The 18,099-nt window shown below is 47.9% G+C and overlaps 2 protein-coding genes across 3 annotated transcripts; both read right to left on the reverse strand.

Moving 5' to 3' along the window:
• Nucleotides 1–408: 408 nt before the first annotated feature.
• Nucleotides 409–12,278, reverse strand: KIF3B (kinesin family member 3B). 2 transcript variants are annotated; one of them, XM_021527386.3, is made up of 9 exons: nt 12,182–12,278; nt 7,563–9,001; nt 6,888–6,989; nt 6,131–6,253; nt 5,900–6,018; nt 5,557–5,670; nt 5,001–5,106; nt 4,615–4,793; nt 409–4,029 (listed from the first exon to the last, which is right to left on the reverse strand). In XM_021527386.3, the coding sequence occupies exons 2-9, from the start codon at nt 8,943–8,945 to the stop codon at nt 3,933–3,935; spliced, it is 2,223 nt and encodes a 740-aa protein (XP_021383061.2). In that variant the 5' UTR covers nt 8,946–9,001; nt 12,182–12,278; the 3' UTR covers nt 409–3,932. The 2 variants fall into 2 exon arrangements, with proteins under 2 accessions (XP_021383061.2, XP_085414272.1); XM_085558146.1 differs by lacking the exon at nt 12,182–12,278 and adding an exon at nt 9,874–10,013.
• Nucleotides 12,279–12,589: 311 nt separating this feature from the next.
• On the reverse strand, nt 12,590–18,056 carry POFUT1 (protein O-fucosyltransferase 1). Its single transcript, XM_021527439.4, has 7 exons — nt 17,895–18,056; nt 17,243–17,364; nt 16,972–17,154; nt 16,386–16,498; nt 15,550–15,742; nt 14,796–15,038; nt 12,590–14,362 (listed from the first exon to the last, which is right to left on the reverse strand). Exons 1-7 carry the CDS (start codon nt 18,046–18,048, stop codon nt 14,174–14,176), a joined length of 1,197 nt encoding a protein of 398 aa, XP_021383114.3. The 5' UTR covers nt 18,049–18,056; the 3' UTR covers nt 12,590–14,173.
• Nucleotides 18,057–18,099: the final 43 nt, after the last annotated feature.

Below are 18,099 nucleotides of genomic sequence, written 5' to 3' on the forward strand. Positions count from 1 at the left end.
AGACTCTTCCCCACCTTCGTTTCCCTTCCCTGGACATCGTGGTTATACTACAAGGCTCCTTGTTCCCACGGCACCAATAAAAGGCTGGTTTAAATCAGCACCACCCATTGCAGTTACAAGCAAGATAAAACCGAGGTCAGGGGCACACCCTGAACTGCGATTCTGGCAGGGTTTCACCAGCACTTCTCGTTCCCAAGGTGCCACTTGCAGGCATCAGCACCTTGTATACACACACACACACACACACACACACACATTACAATACTCATTGTGGTTCTACTCATAATTACATTTTTTCAACTTACTTTGTGCAGACTTTTTTTTTTTTAATGAAAGAAAAATAATGCGACGCTTTGTAAAACATGAAGCCACCGAGTCCTGCCCCAAAATAACAATGAAAAACACATGTTTTGATAGATGCAATAAATCTTATTGACTTTATTACACATTGTATTTTAGGATCATTTTACATTCCTAGACAAAAGAGATGATACAAATAAATATAAGCTGTAAAACTATGGACAGAACTATGGACAGATTATTTTTCTACAGATAACCTAAGAGAAGGCGGAGGTGGGCGTATCTCCAAGGAGCTGAGAGTTGTCACCGACAGCTGTGCCCATAGAAGGATCCTGGGTCACCTCTTCAAAAGTCTGGAGAAGGCAGTAAGCACCTGGATCCCAGCAAGTCAACCCTCCACTGCACAGTGCAGCAGGCAGCACCAGCGTTCTCATTTCAGTTCCGTCTCTGTAACTAATTATGGCTTTTGCAGGTTCTCTTTTCCACTCTGTGTTTGAACACAGCAGGAACAGACCCCCAAGAATTCCACTGAACCGTTTAAAGACTGGTGCCCGTTGCCCAGCACAGACAGGAGAGAGGACAGGTCCAGGTACACAGGTGTTTCACTGAAACTCCAGTGCTGCGTGTTGAGCGAGGCCAGACTCACACACCTCAAACTGACTGAACACTGCCTGCTCTGATCTGTATAAGGCACCGGCGCAGCCCCAGGTGCTCTGGCAGAGGTATGTTTTAGAAGATTCAAGCAGCATGCAAATGTTTTTAAAAAGGCTCTAGACCTAAGTTAAGGATTTAAGAAAGTGCTTTAATTCCTATGCTTCAGTGCCTGGTGGCGCTTGCTCCCACGGCTGACTCCTGCTGCAATGCCACTTTTTAAAAAAAAAGATTCCATTATACAGATCAGAGCAAAGACAATTATGTTGAATGTTAAACATTCCTATGAAGAAAAGGTGATGGTGCAAGGCTGTCCCAGGGCCTCTTCCAGGAGTCCAGCTGGATTTCCTGCCTTTGGTTAACCAGCAGGAAGCCCAGATGGTTCAGATAACACCAAAGAAGGGCAAACTCAGCAGGAATGTTTTTTAAAAGCTTCAACCCAGAGCTCAGTATGTTTTGTACAGCTTAAGACAATGTATCTTAATATCAGTGCCACTGAGCATCTGGTGAGGGTTAAGTCCTTTGGAATGAGAATCCAAAGGCTTCTGTAACAGGCCGAGATTGCCCATGAATACATTGACCAAATCTCCACCGAAGCCCCAATCTACATACAATGACTAAATATGCAGATTTATTCTTTTCCACTCTACTGAGTTTCTTTTACCTTGCTAATGAATTTCTACAGAGTTAAAAGAAGAGCCTTTCTGACGCTGGCTCATCAACATGAAAACAGGTTTGCACTGCAGAGCTCCATGGTACCAGCCCTGCCACAAAGGCAGTTTCCAGCATATGAGTTTAATATAGAATAGAATTCCCTGTGGAATAGTAGCAACTGAGGAAAAGTGTGCACATGTGCGGACACAGATGTGTCTGTGTATGCATTATTCACATAAAACATGTGTACATAGATATGTACAAACACGTGGTTATATATTGTGCTGCTGTCTCAGGGTTTTAAAGCTCCTCCCCCATTTAATTTCAATTCTCTGAGCACTTAAACCATACAATCATCTTTTAAAATATCCTAGTACAGAAGATTATGTGCTGGAGAGAAAGAAGGAAGAGAGGGAAGAGAAGGTGATGTTATACTATGCAACAAAAGCCAGTTAAAAGGCTCTCTGGATATAAACAGTGCTTTGTGAAAACAAAGATTATGCTGGGTTTCCACGTTCAGGTTGAAAGAAATTGGTCATGTGCCTGCTCTCTCAGTTATAAGTAAATCCCTCCTTCCTCCACCAAAACTATTATATATATGTATGTGTGCATATATGTGTATACATACTTTAACCTTGTGGCCCAGGAAAGCAGTCCGTGGAATGCAGCAGCCAAGTTGGTGTTTAAGGGGCCCACCTGGCTCACCTGGGCACCGTGCCTGCAGGATGCACAGGTGAGCTGTGCTGAGCACTCAGTTCCTCCTGCTCAGGGGGTCAGTAGAAAGGAGCTCTCCAGCCTGGGTGAAGTCACTCCGTGGACACTTAACGAGCACAAGGCAGAATCCACACATCAGAGCATGTCTACAACCAGGCAAGTCCTCACACACTCACACATGCCAGTCTGGAGGGAGTCCTCGGTGAGGGAAAACAGGTAAAAATGTTCACAGGATGACAGCCAAGAGCAACCAGAAAAAGTAACATCCCAAGTCTCAATATACAGTGAACTAAAACTTACGGATGAGCTGTGGGACACTAGACTGGGACACCTTACTCTGTCCTTAGCGTGGAGTTCCACCTCCCTCTGCCCTGCTACACGAGCCTGCTTTAGTCATAGGGCAGCTTTGCAATGAGACTGTTGAAAGCAGGAGTTCTCCCTCCCTTGTTTTCAAAGTAAAACCCCTGGAATTAACACCAGCTTCCATCACCAGCCTCGGTTAGGTCAGGTTCACTCCCAGCAGGCTCTGAGTGGGCTGGGAGGTGCAGAGAGAAAGCTGCTTAACATGAAACAGATGAGGCACAAGAGGCACTGAATGCTAAACCTCCTTAGACACCAAGGGAAGGGACCAAATTCCCAGGAGTGCACTCAAAGGCAGCTCCAAGTTCCAGTGCTCTGCCCAGCTGAGAGTCTGAGCCTGGCAAGGAGAGCTCTGAGCCAATGCTACGTTTTCCATCGACAGTGGGAGGCATGAGAAAAATGGCCAAATGCCATTAAAGATGTCATATGGACACTGGTTTTAAATGCCAGGGGTAAAGATGGAGGCAAGAGAGAGGAGGAAAGCTGTGGAGCCAACACTGGCATGCAGAGGTATTCCTTGACAAGGTGGTTCCTGTTGGTAGAGGGGAGGTCTGTAGGTCAGCTTAGAGGAGCTCTCACTTATGCCTGTAAACAAAGAAAGGACTTCAGATTCTACTGCTTCCTTTCTAGAGACCACATAGTTTTGAGACCCTTTTCTGTCCTACAGCCCTTGGGGAGGCACAGCTGTGTGGTGGTGAGGACCCGCTGGCCACTGCCATCCTGTTCAGACCAATGCCTGAACCCCACGTGGTGATGCCAGTTTCTCCAGCAGGAAGAGGAAGAACCATGCACCTTGTCGAGTTTGAACAGATCCTCTGCTTTTCAGCCTCTTTTGGTTCTCACTGTGGAGCTGCAGAGTGGTGGTTCTGTGGAGGTGACTTTCAACTCTGTCTTCTTAGTGCCCAACAGGCAAAACGTGCTGTGCAGCAGAAGGGCTGGTGCAGGAGGAGGACGGTGACGCTGTGAGGTGATTCCCCATGCTTCCCACTGCTCCTAACACACTGTAACATACCTCATGCATTTTTGATTTCCTAACTAAAATCCATTTCCCACAGAGGCCAAATGCTGAATTGCAAGCACGGATCTTCCCATGGCTCAGTGCCCCTGGACCGGCCTGAGTCAGTTAAACAGCAACAAGGCCATCTCCAGGGAAAGGGGCTGGAGGCTGGCCAGGAGCTCTCTCTGCAGGTTTGTCCTTGTCTCTGCTCCCAGAAGGTAAAGGCTGTTCCCTCCCTGGAGAGCCATTGCTGATTTTATTTTGGAACCAGCCCTCGTGACTGTGGGTAGAGCTGAGAAGTGGGAGTGCCTGATCCTGATGCGGATCCCACTGATTTCCTTCCAGTTTTCGGTCTGAAGAAGGAAAAATTAATATATAAACAAGAGAAGCTCTAACAATGTCACCTGTTACTTTCCAAAATTAATCTGCAAAAAGCTGATTTTTTTTAACTGGAGTTATTCTCTAATAAACAGTTTCAGCTTTTTCTTCTGTCCTGTCCTACACCCTGAAAGAAGGTTGTGGTGAGATAGGGGCTGGCCTCTTCTTCCAAGCAGCTAGTGACAGGCCAAGGTTAAACAGCCTCAAGTTCTACAAGGGGAGGTTGAGGCTGGATATTAGGAAAAATTTCTTCACTGCAAGAGTGGTTGAGCCCTGGCATAGGCTGCTCAAGGAAGGGGTGGAATCTCCATCCCCTGCAGTGTTCAAAAAATGAGTAGAAGTAGCACGTCAAGATAAGGTTTAGTAGCATGGTCGGATTCAGTTGGAGGTTGGACTAAAATCTTAAAGGTCTTTTCCAACCTTAATGATTCTATGTTCCTTTTTCTGTCTGCTTTACCATGAAGCTCAGCTTTACTTCACTGATGAGAAGTGCTGACCAATAGCCAACTGTACTTGCACCTCTCCTGTGGGCCAGTCTGCTCAGGGAAAGTCCAACTCACCTGGTTTTTGATTTTTTATTTGAAGAGCTCTCAAAGGTTGAGGCATCCACTTGGATCTCATCTTCGTCCTGCAGAGCTGCTTCCAGAGCTGCCTGAACCTTGGGAGCAATAGCTGGACCTTCATAGTTCCTCGTTGTCCGGCTGGGCACGTCCATTTCCAGTAACACGATGTTCTCTGCCTGAGACAGGAAAAGCAGTATCAAAGTCTCCATATTTTCACACAAACTGTTACTTTGCCCTCCAGAAACTTAATCTGAAGTACTTTATAAATGTATGCAGGACACTACAAATTTACATGTCAAAGAAGAACACACAATCCCCTCTGGAATTCACATTCCCCTGATCACAGGGTGAAGAAGCAAAGGTTCAACCACATCTGGGCTTACCCTGTACCGAGCTGCTGTGTGATTCATCATGGACGTCCTGGCGTGCTGGCTCAGGGGCCTTTTGTACCCCACAGCAGATACTGGTCTTTTCATCATCTGCTGGTTACTAGAGAAAAACAGACTCAGGCTGTTATACCCTAAAACCAAAGGCTCCTCTTGGAGTTTATGAGCTACAACATCTGCAAATTCCATGCAGAAATCTGTTTCAACGCAGCAGAAACCACACAGGCTGCGTTTATAGGAGCAGGAAAGAAGTATGATAGGAATGCACTGCTATTTTAAGGGTGAATGCACTATTATATATATTTTACATATAATTATTGGGTTTGTCTATTAGAAAAATCATAATCTCTTAAGAATTCTTCTAACTGTACATTCGTATTTTATAGCACCTATTAAGAGGAATAAATTGATTTGTTTTATTTTATTACACATCAAGAAGCTGTGAACTCTAGAGGGTCAGTTTAAATGGCCAGTTCAATCCCTCTTTTGTTCTTGACAGCTAGAGGGTTTCCTGTGACCTGTAATTCCACCCCAAGAGCAGAAGTACACTCACTCCAGACGAGTTATGGGATGTAGTTTCCAGTTGTCTTCCTCTTCATCAAGGAATGATCTGTTCATGATCTTATTCTTTTCTTCCAAGGGAATAAAGTTTTCAATAATCAGGTGCCTACATGCAACAAAAATGAGAAATATACAAGAAACAGAATTAGCAATGACTTTCCTCACTGCTCCTCTCCCACTGATGTAATACAACCCTGGAAAAGGAGGAATGGTTTTGTTTTCTCATGGTTAATTCTAATTCCACAAGTATGTGCAAGGCAGTCCCTCCACTCCTGCCCTGAGAAACCCTCTCTGTTACAGTTAATAGCTTACTTTACTTAAGTGATGGGGCTTACTTTAGCTTTAGTTCCCTGGTGAGTTCATTCTGGGTCTGCTCCATTTCCTGGCGCCCCTTGATGTGCTCTTCTTGGAGATCATGGATCTCTGCCTTCACAGCTTGCAGCTTGGAAAATAACTGGAACACACAACAAGAGCCAAAATCCATCACTTGCCAAAGCTCCTCTCGCTTTCACACACAGGCTGATTTTATTCCCAGCCTGGTAGACAGGGAATAATTTTCTATTTACCTTTTTGAGTTTTTTGGTCTTTATGTCCACCTCTTGCTGAAGAGAACTGTAGGTCTCCTTCAGTTCTAGTGTTTCCTCATCCTGACTTTCCATCTGTTGCTGGATTTCTCGCTCCCGACGTTTCTGAAGAATGTGAAAATATGGCATTAAAGACCTCAATTACCTTGTCAACTCCAGCTGACACACGTGAAACCAATGCTCAGGATGGATTTCCTTCCAGTTCTTCATATCTCTTGCCATAGAAACACCAGAGACATCTTATTTGTCCTTATTTTGCTATTAAAATCAGGTAGTGTGAACAAGGCTCAAGCTTCAACTAAAGGAATAAAATGTAATTTTTAGAATTTTTTTTCTTTCCTTTTTATCAGTTTGTACTGGTTATTATATTTAAGAATCATCATAACAAAAAATAAACTTTTAGTACAGAATAAAGACCCCTCCCTTGAGCTAAAGGCTGAACTGGTACTCTTAGAGGTCTGACGAACATTTCTTCACTTACAAAGAGCTCCAATCAAGATAGAAGGTAAATCTTTACCATGAAGAACTGCAAGAAAACTTTTAAAAACCTTCTTTACATATTTCAAATAATGACAAATATGACACAAGCCCTTCACCCTTCTTTTCAATAAGTGATTGCCATTAAACCAATTTTTGGGTTACCCTGGGAAAACTTTCTGGTAATTTCCCTGACACAATGTTTTACAGAAGTTCAGAAGCAAGGCTTTTTATATAAAGTAACAAATATCCTCCCTTGTACCTGTTCTGCAATTTCCTGTCGTTTCTGTTCCAGGATTTTCTGCTGTTCATTTGTGTGATCCACAATATTTTTCCCTCCCACCAGTAGCTTGCTTTCCATTGTCTGAAAAGAAAAACCAGGGTCAGAAGTTTGTCTCAGTAACTACTCAGAGGGTAACTTTCTCTCCTATGGATACAACGTCTTCAGGGTAGCTCCCTTATTTAACCTTCTCTTTCAAGGCAGCTGCTACATGAATCACTTTTTCTTAAAACTCCTATAAAACTGTGGAATTAATGCAACAGTTACTTGTTTAGAATAACGCGCCAGTGCAATGTGTGGCAAAGCAGGAGAACCAAAATGTGTGCTCCCCTGTAAATAACTTGTTAATGATCTGTGACAGAAGGAAACATTTTTAGTTCCACAGCTTGTGAAAAGATGTGTTGTCTTTTACAGTGCCAATTGCTTAAGATCAGCACATAAGAACAATGAAACAACTCATGAATATTGAAATATGTGATTAATGGTGGAAATTTCAACTTCTGGCTAGAAAAGGTTTATTTCAAAATCTTCCAACCTAAACACAAATCACTATCCTGGAAACTTTCTATGAAATACCTTTCCAAATTGGGAAACCCTTTATTTTCCCCACAGCCTAAGGAAATTGCTTTCAAAGGGTATGACGAGGAAGAATTCTACCTTGATTTTAGCACTCAGCATCTCTGTTGCTTCTTTCTCTCGCTTCAGGTCCTCCATTTTCTTCTCCTTCTCTTTCAGCAGCCTCATCTTTTCTTCTGCTACCAAGCTGTGATCCTCGACTATAGCTTTCTTCTCAATCTCCAGCTTTTCTTGTTGCTCCCTCCAATAGTCATCTTTGTCATCTCCTTCATCCTCACCCTCTTCAGTATCCTCCTCCTCTTCCCCACCCTCCCTCCTCCTTTCCCTCCTCTTTCTTTTGCCAATAGACCGTTTTTCCAGCTGTGCCTTGAGTCGAGCAATTTCTTCTTGGAATTCCCGCAGCAGAGCCTCCTTAGGATCCTCATTCACTTGTGGCTTGTTCTTGATGTTTTTGGCACGGTTGGCATATCTCAGTGTGGTCAGGGTCTCCTCTACATTGTAAGAGGCAGGGCCTATATTGGCCACCATCACAGTTTTGGCATTGCCACCTAAGGAGTCCTGAAGTAGCCTGGTCAGCTTGGAGTCCCGGTAGGGTATGTGTGTGCTTTTGCCATCAACCAGGGCAGAGATAACATTGCCCAAAGCTGAGAGGGACAGATTGATTTTTGTGGCTTCCTTCAGCCTTTCCCCCTGTGCTCCAGTCTTTGCTTGCCGCTCGCTGCCTGCCAGGTCGACCAGGTTGAGCTTCCCAACACGGATGTGGTTCTCTCCATCCAGTCCCAACTCACTGCACTCGATAGTGATCTGGAAAATGGCGTGAGATCGAGAGCTGTGCTCGTTCATGTTGGTGGCACCAACGGAGCGGTTCTGGTTTCCCAAATTCATGATGTGCTCTATCTCTTTGACACTTTTCGTAACAATGGTGGTCAAATCCTTAACAAAAACCCCTGTGTCTGGTCTCTCCTTCAACTCCAGCCGCTTGGACTGATCCTTTGATAACAAGTCTCTGATTTCTTCTTGGTATATTTCCAAATAAGACGCTCTAACTAAGTATTGCTGATTTTGAGATCTAGAGATATGGGTGAAGATGTGGTCGAATGAATTGGGGATGACCCCTCTTTTTTCGGGATCACCACGTACCCCTTCCATCGTATATGTTTTCCCTGTCCCAGTCTGCCCATAGGCAAAGATTGTCCCATTAAACCCTTGCAGAACAGAGTCCACGAGAGGTCTGAAGGTCTCATCGTAGAGTTCGACCTGTTTGGAATTCCAGTCATACACAGCATCAAAGGTGAACGTTTTAGGCAGTTCATGAGATGATCCCCGTGGATTCTTCACTGAGACCTGCCCTAACTTGACATCCACATTGACAACTTTTTCATAGGAAGCAGTTTGCTCTTTGCTGTTCATGGGCCGGCAGCGCACGACCACCCGCACGGACTCGGAGCTCTTGGACTTGGACATGACGGCGGGGCTGTGGCTGCTGTGATCCCCTTGATGGATGATCCCGTGCTACAAAGCTGAAACAAAAACAAAGCAAGGATGTCTGAAGGCAGTTTTCTGCAGGGGACAGCTTTTCACAAAGCCAAAGAATCACCTCATCAATTTGAGCAGCATTTTGTGTTCATTAAGTTTCAAGGGATTTTGAAGTACTAGAATAATGTACAACATGAAAACCCTGTAAAGGCCTGTACTGCGACTGAATTATTTTACCAAAGGCTGTGCATCAAATGGTATCATTTTTACAAGCTCTGCTGCAAAAACGAATCAGATCACACCGTTACAGCTGGTAAAGATCCTTTTCTTGACCCTTAAAAATACCAATAAACCTTTAAAAACTATTTATGAGAAGTACTTTGCCAATAATTTTCTTTGCAGTCCGGCCTTTTGTTTTAAGTCTCCCATTCTGAAAATCTATACAATCTTGCTCTCTCTGGAGCACAAGTCTGCTATTATCCTTTCTTCTGGCAATATACTTCTATCAGGATTCCCCAAAAAAGCCAGCCCTGCTCAGCTAGGCTGACCTACTGACATCACTCCTGCTCTGGTGTTCCAGCTGCATCAGGTTTACAAGACTCACCATCAACCTAAATTCATGTTGCATAAACCCAGATCACAGATCCAGCTCGTTCATGACTCTGGGTAGAGAGGGAGGACACACTGCTGCATCCTCCAGTCAATCAGCAAGATGAGCTGCCATTGAAAATGGAGCAAAAAGCCTGTGTTCCTAAACTGCTGAAACAGTCTGCTAAAGCTTCACACGGCAGATCTCAATGGCACAACTTGGAATGCCATGCAATTTCTATGAACCCTTTTTATTTCCAAAATGTCTTCCAAGAAGAGCCCTGAGGTCCCTCTGCCAACTAGAACTAAGTGTAAAACTAATACACACAGGGAAGCCCAGGCAGTGCTGGCACAGGTTCAGGTGTGGCCTCCTTGGAATGTGTTCACTGTTCCCTTCCCAGCTGGATCAGCAGGAAACAGGAATTTTTCTCTAATTGTTTTTCACTTGGTAATTGCATGTCTCAGGAGAGCTTCTCCAACAAGGTGGCAGAGAACTGCAGGGCTAGAGCTATTGGATGGAAAAGGAAGCACAATTCCAGCTCAATATACAGTCAGACTGGCAAAAAGTAAAAGAGAGGTAACAGATAAACATGGTTAAGAATTGTACAGAAACCTCAAAATGGCCTTGGGAATTTCCTTGGGTCTGTGGGGGGATTGCTTCTCTGGACACTGGACACTCATTCAGAATTCCCTCCACACCCTGTACAGTGAGTTCAAACTGTTACAGGAATTTTGGGTAGCTACTGAACAAAACCATTCCCCTCCTAATTGACAGCTCCAGATAAAGGTGACCTTCCTGTCTGACCCACAGCAAACACGAATTCTGGAGCACAAACACAGAAAGAATAAGTGAAACGAGGACAAATCTTGGCAGAATCACAAAGAACAACTGTCCCTCTGTTCATCCTGAGGAGTTGTGTACATTAACACACGCTTCCCCTTCCACAGCTCTGAGAGACATTCCAGTAATTCAAGTTCACAAGAGACAATTTTCTGACACGGTCACATGACAGCCACCGTGTCACGTATCTGCATGTTCACACTGGCAAATACTCGAATTAGGCACAAGTTCTGACAAGGATTTGTTTTATATATTGAATATCTAAAATACTATTCTGGTGAGAAGTGCCGCTTTTGTAAGCAACTATGACAAATATTAAATGATCAGAGTTAAGTCAGTCTTGCCAGAGGTAATTATTTCTGTTCAAAATTACTTGAACGGAAATTATGTTGCACATTTGCTGCTCCTCTGGGTGTACCTCCTCACCATCAGCTTTTGACACCTTTCCCCACTTCACTTGCAAGCCTCTTTTTATAGTCACAACCAACTGATTTTACCCCTGATGTGGGTTATTTTCATAACAACCCATCCTGAATCATCTCCAATTATTTTAGCTACTGCAGTGAAGTTTACTGGAAGCATAACAAATTATGGTTCTTCTCAGATTTATCCAAGTGTGTAACTGGAAAATAAAACCAATTAGTTGGCAGTGTTTGTATTCCCCAGAAACTCCTGGGCAATGTTTGAACTGCCAGAGTGGCTGGACATGAATGGCAAGAAAGCTGGGAATGCTGCTGTGCCACCCATTCTTCCCCATCAAAACTGGGAATTTTTTTCATTAAATTAGTTCAGCCTAAAGTGATCTGCACCAGGTCTCTGCAAGTCAAGGTCAAGGTCAAGGCTGAGATGGATGCACTTGCAAATGTGCCCCTGATGACCAAGAGGGGAGGACGGGCAGAAATTGAAGCATTTTTATTTATTTCAGTCGACACAAAGGTTATGCCTGAAAAAATGAGCAATGCCACAACCTGAATACAAGCTGGGGCAACCACTTTTCCTCAAAAACTTCCAGGACTGGGAGGTGCTGTCTTGGACAGCTGTACCCCAGGCACTGTGCTCACCCAGCCACCTGCCCTGACAGGTGACATCCCGAAGCTGCTCTGCTTCCTGCCTTAAATATCTCTGAAAGATTTTCTTGGAACTGCCCAAACCCTTTCCTTGCATCTCTGCACATCCCGAGGTACCACTGAAAACATTCCATTGCTTCTCGCCATTCAAATCTTTCAAATATTTGTGGTTTCATAATGTCACGGTTGAATGATGTCCTTCCCTCCGTCCCGAGCCAAACCACCCTCCGTGCTGCTCTTTTCCTCCCTGCCAAACGCTCCGCAGGCCGGGCAGGGCATCCCGGTGCTGCCGCTGGAGCCGGGCCGGCGGTGCCACCCGCGAGCCCTGATTTCACTCGGGGTCACCTCTGGTCACCGCTGTCACCCCAGCACGGCACCCCAGGGCTGCTCCCTCCCCCGGGGAGCCGGGACCGCGGGCTCGTCCGCGGATTCACCCGAGCGAGCATCACCCACACCGGGCGCTGCAGGGAGCGGAGCCCGGGGACAGCAGCGCCGGTGGGGAGGGGGCAGGACCGCGGGGGAGAAGCACCGGGAGCGGCGGACAGCCACCGGAACGGGGCCGCCCGCCCGCGGCATCGCCCCCGCAGCGCGGCCGCGGGCGGGTCCTGCCGCCGCAGCGCGGTCCGGGCCGTGCCCGCGGCCGGTACCGGGGGCACCGGGGGCAGCGGGCTGCCGGCGGCCCGCGGGGTGCCAGCCCGGGGCGCGGTGCGGGGCCGGGCCGGACTCACCTGCGCCGTCACCATGGAGCCGCCCGGCCGCTCCTGCCGCGGCCCCGGAAGCGGCGCGGCCGCTCCGCCCGCCCGTGACGCGCTTCCCCGGCAACCGGCGCGCCCGCCCCGCGCCGCCGCTCCCGGGACAAAGGGGCCCCGCCGCGGGCATCCCGCGCGCCGCCAATCCCGAAAATGCCGGGTTTTGCCCCAGCCAGGTGGGGCCCGCCGCTCTGCCGCACCCAGGCTGCGGGTTTGAAAATCCTCCGAAGCTCGGGAGTATTTCCAAGGGGAAAAAGACCATCATAAAAAAGACGTTTCAGAGGTAAAACCCCTTAATCAGAGCTGGACCGCAGCAGTGCAGTGCAGGCTGCAGCTCTGGTACGAGAGGTTCCTGCAATGGAGGAAGAAATGTTGGTGCACTACGAGTGAGTAAAAAATCAAGTTTTTATTAGTACAAAAAATACCTTATTTAAAAAAAAACCCAACCCAACATTTTGATTTAATATTTGTCTTCCCAACAGTGTGGAGAAAGGCTTCCCCTGCTCCACAGCAAGGCAAGGCAGCCCCAAGGGCATCACACAAGATCAGTAAACTGTATGACACAAGGAGATTCAATCTTCAAAAGCCCAGCTTCCAAAGACCCTAAAATGGGTAATTTTCCCCCAAATCCCATGATTTTTGAAGCCAGCCCTGAGGAAACAAGAGATGAGTTTTTGCCATCCTGACAGCTGGGGACCTTCTCATTTTGCTCTCTCCCCTGAGCCCTCAAACTCCTTCAAAGCTCAGAAACATTTCAAGGAGGAAAAGACCACCATAAGACCACCATAAAGAGACATTTGAAGTTAAATGTTCATAACAGCCTTGGCTGGGCTGCACCAGTACACTGGAGGCAGTAGCTCTGGTACCACAGGCTCACCCAAGTGGCATTTTTGAAAATTGAACCATTCTGTACTCAAGTCTTTGGACCAGAAAATGAAATTACAGAAGCACCAAAAGTTGGTCAAGTTGAGCCTCACCATGTTGGGATTATCAGTGTTACCAGCATCAAACTACACCAGGCCAAACACAGGGGTTTGGGCTGTTGTTTCCCCATCAATGAATAATTTTCCAGAATTACCTCCACCGAGAACTGCCCCAGACAAGGATAATGCTCTCAGAAGGGCCATCTTATAAAGTACAAATACAAAACAATACCATAGACCCAGGTATGACATACCCAACCCCACTACAGCTATTTTAATAACCTTGGCTCAAAGTTTCTCTTCCCACAGACATAAACAGCTACAAAGCTACAAGCCCTCAATCTCCAGTTCTGGCCTGGCTGTGACAGATCTCCTCCCATGTCCCTGCACACACCCTGCCCCAGGCTGATGCAGAGGAGCTGAACAGGCAGCTACCATGTCACACCATGTCCCAGTGCACTCCCCCAGCACCACCAAAGAGATCCAGAGCCCCACAGCATGGGGGATGGAATCTCTTTGGACAGGAGAAGGGACACTGAGACACTGTGGTGACACAAGTCTGGTAAGAAAATTGTGGTCCTTGATAAACCCCAGAGATTTCATGTCCTGAGCTTTACCTTGCATGCCCTTTGCAGGGAACTTGATATGCCTGACAGAAGTTTTACAGTCAAAGAGAACCAATTATGGCCAGTTTTGGACACGAGGCTTCAAAACATCTCCAGGTGAGAATTTAGAATTAACAGAGAAAGAAAAGAGGAGGAAATCTGAGCAGCTGCTCCATCATGATTGCTGGTGAATCCCAAGTAGGAAGAATGGAGAGCTATAAAAGCTACATCTTAAAAAACTATATATAGTTTATAGTTTCCTATAAACTACATGATTTAAATTTCTGTCTGAGCTCACATTGGAAACACGGGAGAGATCAGACAGAGCAGTCTGGAAGGGACTGTGAGGAGCATTGGAGGGCAGGAGCTCTCCCACAGGGAATGCTGCAGCACCAAAGACCCAGCTCAGAGCCCTGGAACCACGGAGACTCTTCCTCCTCTGGTCAGAACTCATCCCGCAGCCTCGGTGGGTGGTCCATGCCAAAAAACGAGGAGGGTTTCCCATGGATGTCACGTTCTCTTTTCACAAAGGCAGTGAAGGAAGAAACACAGTTCCCAATGAAGTGGTCAGACTGGCCAAGGATGTACAGATCAACCTGAGGCACTTCTGGCTGCAAGCTGACAACCTTGAGCTGCAGAGAAACGAGGAGAGCAGATGAATCCAGTCAGCTATTATCACAATCCAATGTCTTGGCATAATATTAGAAATTGAATATACAACAGAAAGAGAATGAGTTTTGTCTTTCTCTGCCCTATAACTCATTTATGATTAGATCAATGTCAGAGCATTTCTGAAAATCACTTAGGTTTATTTAATTTAAACCCTTTTCATGGAAATATTTACTACCATGCCAGACAATGCTCTTCAATCTCCTGGGGAAACAAAAGAATTTTACAGGATGATTTTTATTACTATGAGCCAAATTCACTTTGAGATGCCAATATTTGGCTGTGAATAACCTATTCCACAACTGCTGGTCTGCTATCCATGACAGCCTCGGGCCAGAAGCCAAGGAAGATTTTTATCCAAGCATTCCTGCCAGAAGAGGTTTCTGGAAGACTCACCTTTTCCTGGAAAAACTGCTGTATTTCTGTTGTGTAGGGCTCGGAATCAGTAGCAATATAAACAGATTTAGCTTCAATCTTTGCCACCCAGAGCTTGAGAGCCCGTTTGATCTCTCGGAGGTCTGGCAGGCACATGTCCATGGTGAGAGGCACCGCAGCACTGCGGTCGTAGCCCACACACTGCGGTGAGGCCATGAAGTGTGGCCCGGCTGTCCCATCCTTTAACATGTTGCAGGCATTTTTCTATTGGAAGAGGAGAAGAAAATCACAGAATCATCAAAGCTGAAGACCTCTGAAATTATCAACTCCAAACTTTGAACAGATACCCCATGCCTACTAAGCTTTATCAGAAAGCACCACCTCTACTTGTGTTCTGGATACTTCCAGGAATGGCAATTCCACCACAGCCCTGGTCAGGCTGGGCCAGTGCTCAAGCACTCTTTCAGTGAAGAATTTTTCCCTAATATTCAACCTGAACCTCCCCTGATGAAACCTGAGGCCATTTCCCTTTGTTCTGTCCCTGGGAGGAGAGGCTGACCCCCACCTCACCAGAACATTTTTTCATACCACATTCACATGAGAAAACACCACCAGGTCCCCCCAGCTCTGCCTGTCTGAAAGAATCCCAGCGCCACTGCTAACACACAGGGAGCTCCTGGATGCCAGCAGGGATCAGGTGGCTCTCCCAGCATGGCTCCTTTTGGAGCAGCTTTGTCCACACCCCGTTGTCACCAGCCCCCAGCCGCTGCCGTACCCAGTCGGAGCCGATCCTCAGGTGAATTCCCACGTAGGGCCGGAGCAGCAGGGACTGGATGTAGGCTTCTCCCTTCTTCACCATTGCATCCGACCACTCCATGTACTTCTGCAGGGGCCGGTGCTCCTCCAGGACAGGAAACTGGGCTGGAGCTCCAGGTAAGGCGAGAACGGGGTGCTCAGAGGCTGGAAACCTACAGAAAACCAAACCCCAGCAGTGTGAAATGTGACCTACCCGCATGAAGGCTGCTGTGAATGGTAGAGTAGAAACCAGGAACACCCCAAAAAATGCAGCATTTATTGCTCCAAACTGAGATAATTTTAGCTGGTTTTCCATCTGAACTGAAGAAATCTCAGGGACTGTATTTTACCTCAGACTTTTTATCTGACAGACAATAAGAGACGAATCTCAAACATGCAGTGAGGAGCTACCAAGCTCTTCATGTTACATTTTCAGCTCAAATTAGACCAATTCTGTCACCCAAACTTACTGACAACCACTAAAGTCACTCATGGTTCTGAAAACACAAGGTAAGCAGCCAAATACAGTTCATAACCCCCAAATGAGAACCAAATTATCTTTTGACGATTAATTACATATTTAATAAATACTTGATTAATTAAATATTCCTGGCTCAGAAGTCAATCAGCCTAAACAGAGTTCATACCTAAAATAATACCCACATGAAGTGCTCAGCAAATATTTAATAGAAAAAGCATTAATATTACTAACTAACCACTTCAATCTCTCCCCCAAAATGTAAAGTCCCAGCTGCTTTCATGAATGACTCTAAATGCCCACAATGACCTGCCAGCACTTTTCCATCTTTTTGCTACCTTTGGATCCAATGGTCCTTGTATGCAGGACTGAAGGAAATGCCCTTGAAGAGCTCAGACTTATCAAAATCCACTTGGAACTGGTCCCAGAAGGGACCAAACGGATTTCCATCCTGCAAAGAAAAGATAAGTGTTCATTTAGTGCACACAGAGAACCTGAAAGATGGATGTAGCAAGATCCTGAAGAGCAAAGCAGAGGCCTGTTCCAGGATGGAAGCAGCTGGAATAGCCTGTTTGACACACCAGCTCCACAGGAAGGAGACAGCGAAATACATTAAGGTAAGTTCACTGAGAAGGTTGCAAAGTTTGTCTTAAAGCTTCCAAACTTGTAGTTAAGAGAGGTTGCTTAAACACCAGCTGGAAAACAGCGAACAGGAGATAAGCTACTGTTTCAATTAAATCTGAAGTGATAAAGTGTGCTTGCACAGACTGTATCCCTGATCCTCAAGCCATTGCGGTGAAAGCAATGCCACACAGAGCAACTTGCGGTGGGTAACTCCTAAATTTGCAAATCAATGGCGACCGGAATGAGTCAGTCAGGGCCTTAGGAACAAAGCCGTGCCCGCGGGGCTGAGGAGGAGCTCACCTTCATGGGACACGTGCTTTTGTCCGCGCTCCGCTGCGCTGCAGCCTCGAAGCAATAAGCGACTCTCCTGCCGGGCGGCCAGTGCCGGGGCGCCAGCTGCTCCATGAACTGCTCCAGGCTCACCACGCGGTGGTACCGCCGGAGCGGCTCCAGCCTGAAGTGCTCCGAATAGGGGACGTGCAGCTGTGGGGGACAGAGCCCGTGAGCCGGCGGTCCCCTGCTCATCCCGGAGAGCTCCCCGCCCTGCCCTCCCGCCCCGCCGGGGGCTCACGTTGGTGTAGGGCGGGCGGTGGTGCCGGTACTCGATCCAGGGAGGCACGGCCAGGGTCCGGTTGAGGGCGCGGGCGAAGGCCAGGGCTCCCAGAAAGTGCTCGGCTTGGTTACCGAAGCGACCTGCGAGAGACGGGGCTCAGGCGGGGACCGCGCCGGGCACGGACCGGGGAACGGACCGGGAGATGCAGCGAGAAATGGCCCGGGGGATGCAGCGGGGCAGGGACCGGGGGATGCAGCGAGAAATGGACCGGGGGATGCAGCGGGGTCGGACCGGGGGATGCAGCGAGAAATGGACCGGGGGATGCAGCGGGGCAGGGACCGGGGGATGCAGCGGGGCAGGGACCGGAGGATGCGGCGGGGCAGGGACCGGGGGATGCGGCGGGGCAGGGACCGGAGGATGCAGCGGGGAACGGACCGGGGGATGCAGCGAGAAATGGACCGGGAGAGGCAGCGGGGCAGGGACCGGAGGATGCAGCGGGGAACGGACCGGGGGATGCGGCGGGGCAGGGACCGGGGGATGCAGCGGGGAACGGACCGGGGGATGCAGAGCGGAACGGACCGCGGTCCGCGCCGGGGGGTGAACCGGGGTCTGCAGCACCAGGCTCTGCAACCGGGAGTTGCACAGGGAGCCCGCACCGGGAGAGCCTCACCCATGCAGGGACAGTAGAGCAGGTACCCGGCCTCGTCCCAGGCGGGTGCCGCGCCGCCTCCCGCCGGCGCCACCGGGAGCAGCAGGAGCAGGACGAGGAGCGGCGGCGGCCCCGCCATGGCGGCGGGCGGGCGGGCAGAGCGCGGCGCCGCCATCCCGGCATGCCCCGCGGCGCGCCGCCCCGGCGGCCAGCCGCGGGCCGTGAC

The sequence above is a fragment of the Lonchura striata genome, chromosome 20 (assembly GCF_050655825.1).
Source record: "Lonchura striata isolate lonStrDom1 chromosome 20, ASM5065582v1, whole genome shotgun sequence".
Lineage (NCBI taxonomy): Eukaryota > Metazoa > Chordata > Aves > Passeriformes > Estrildidae > Lonchura > Lonchura striata.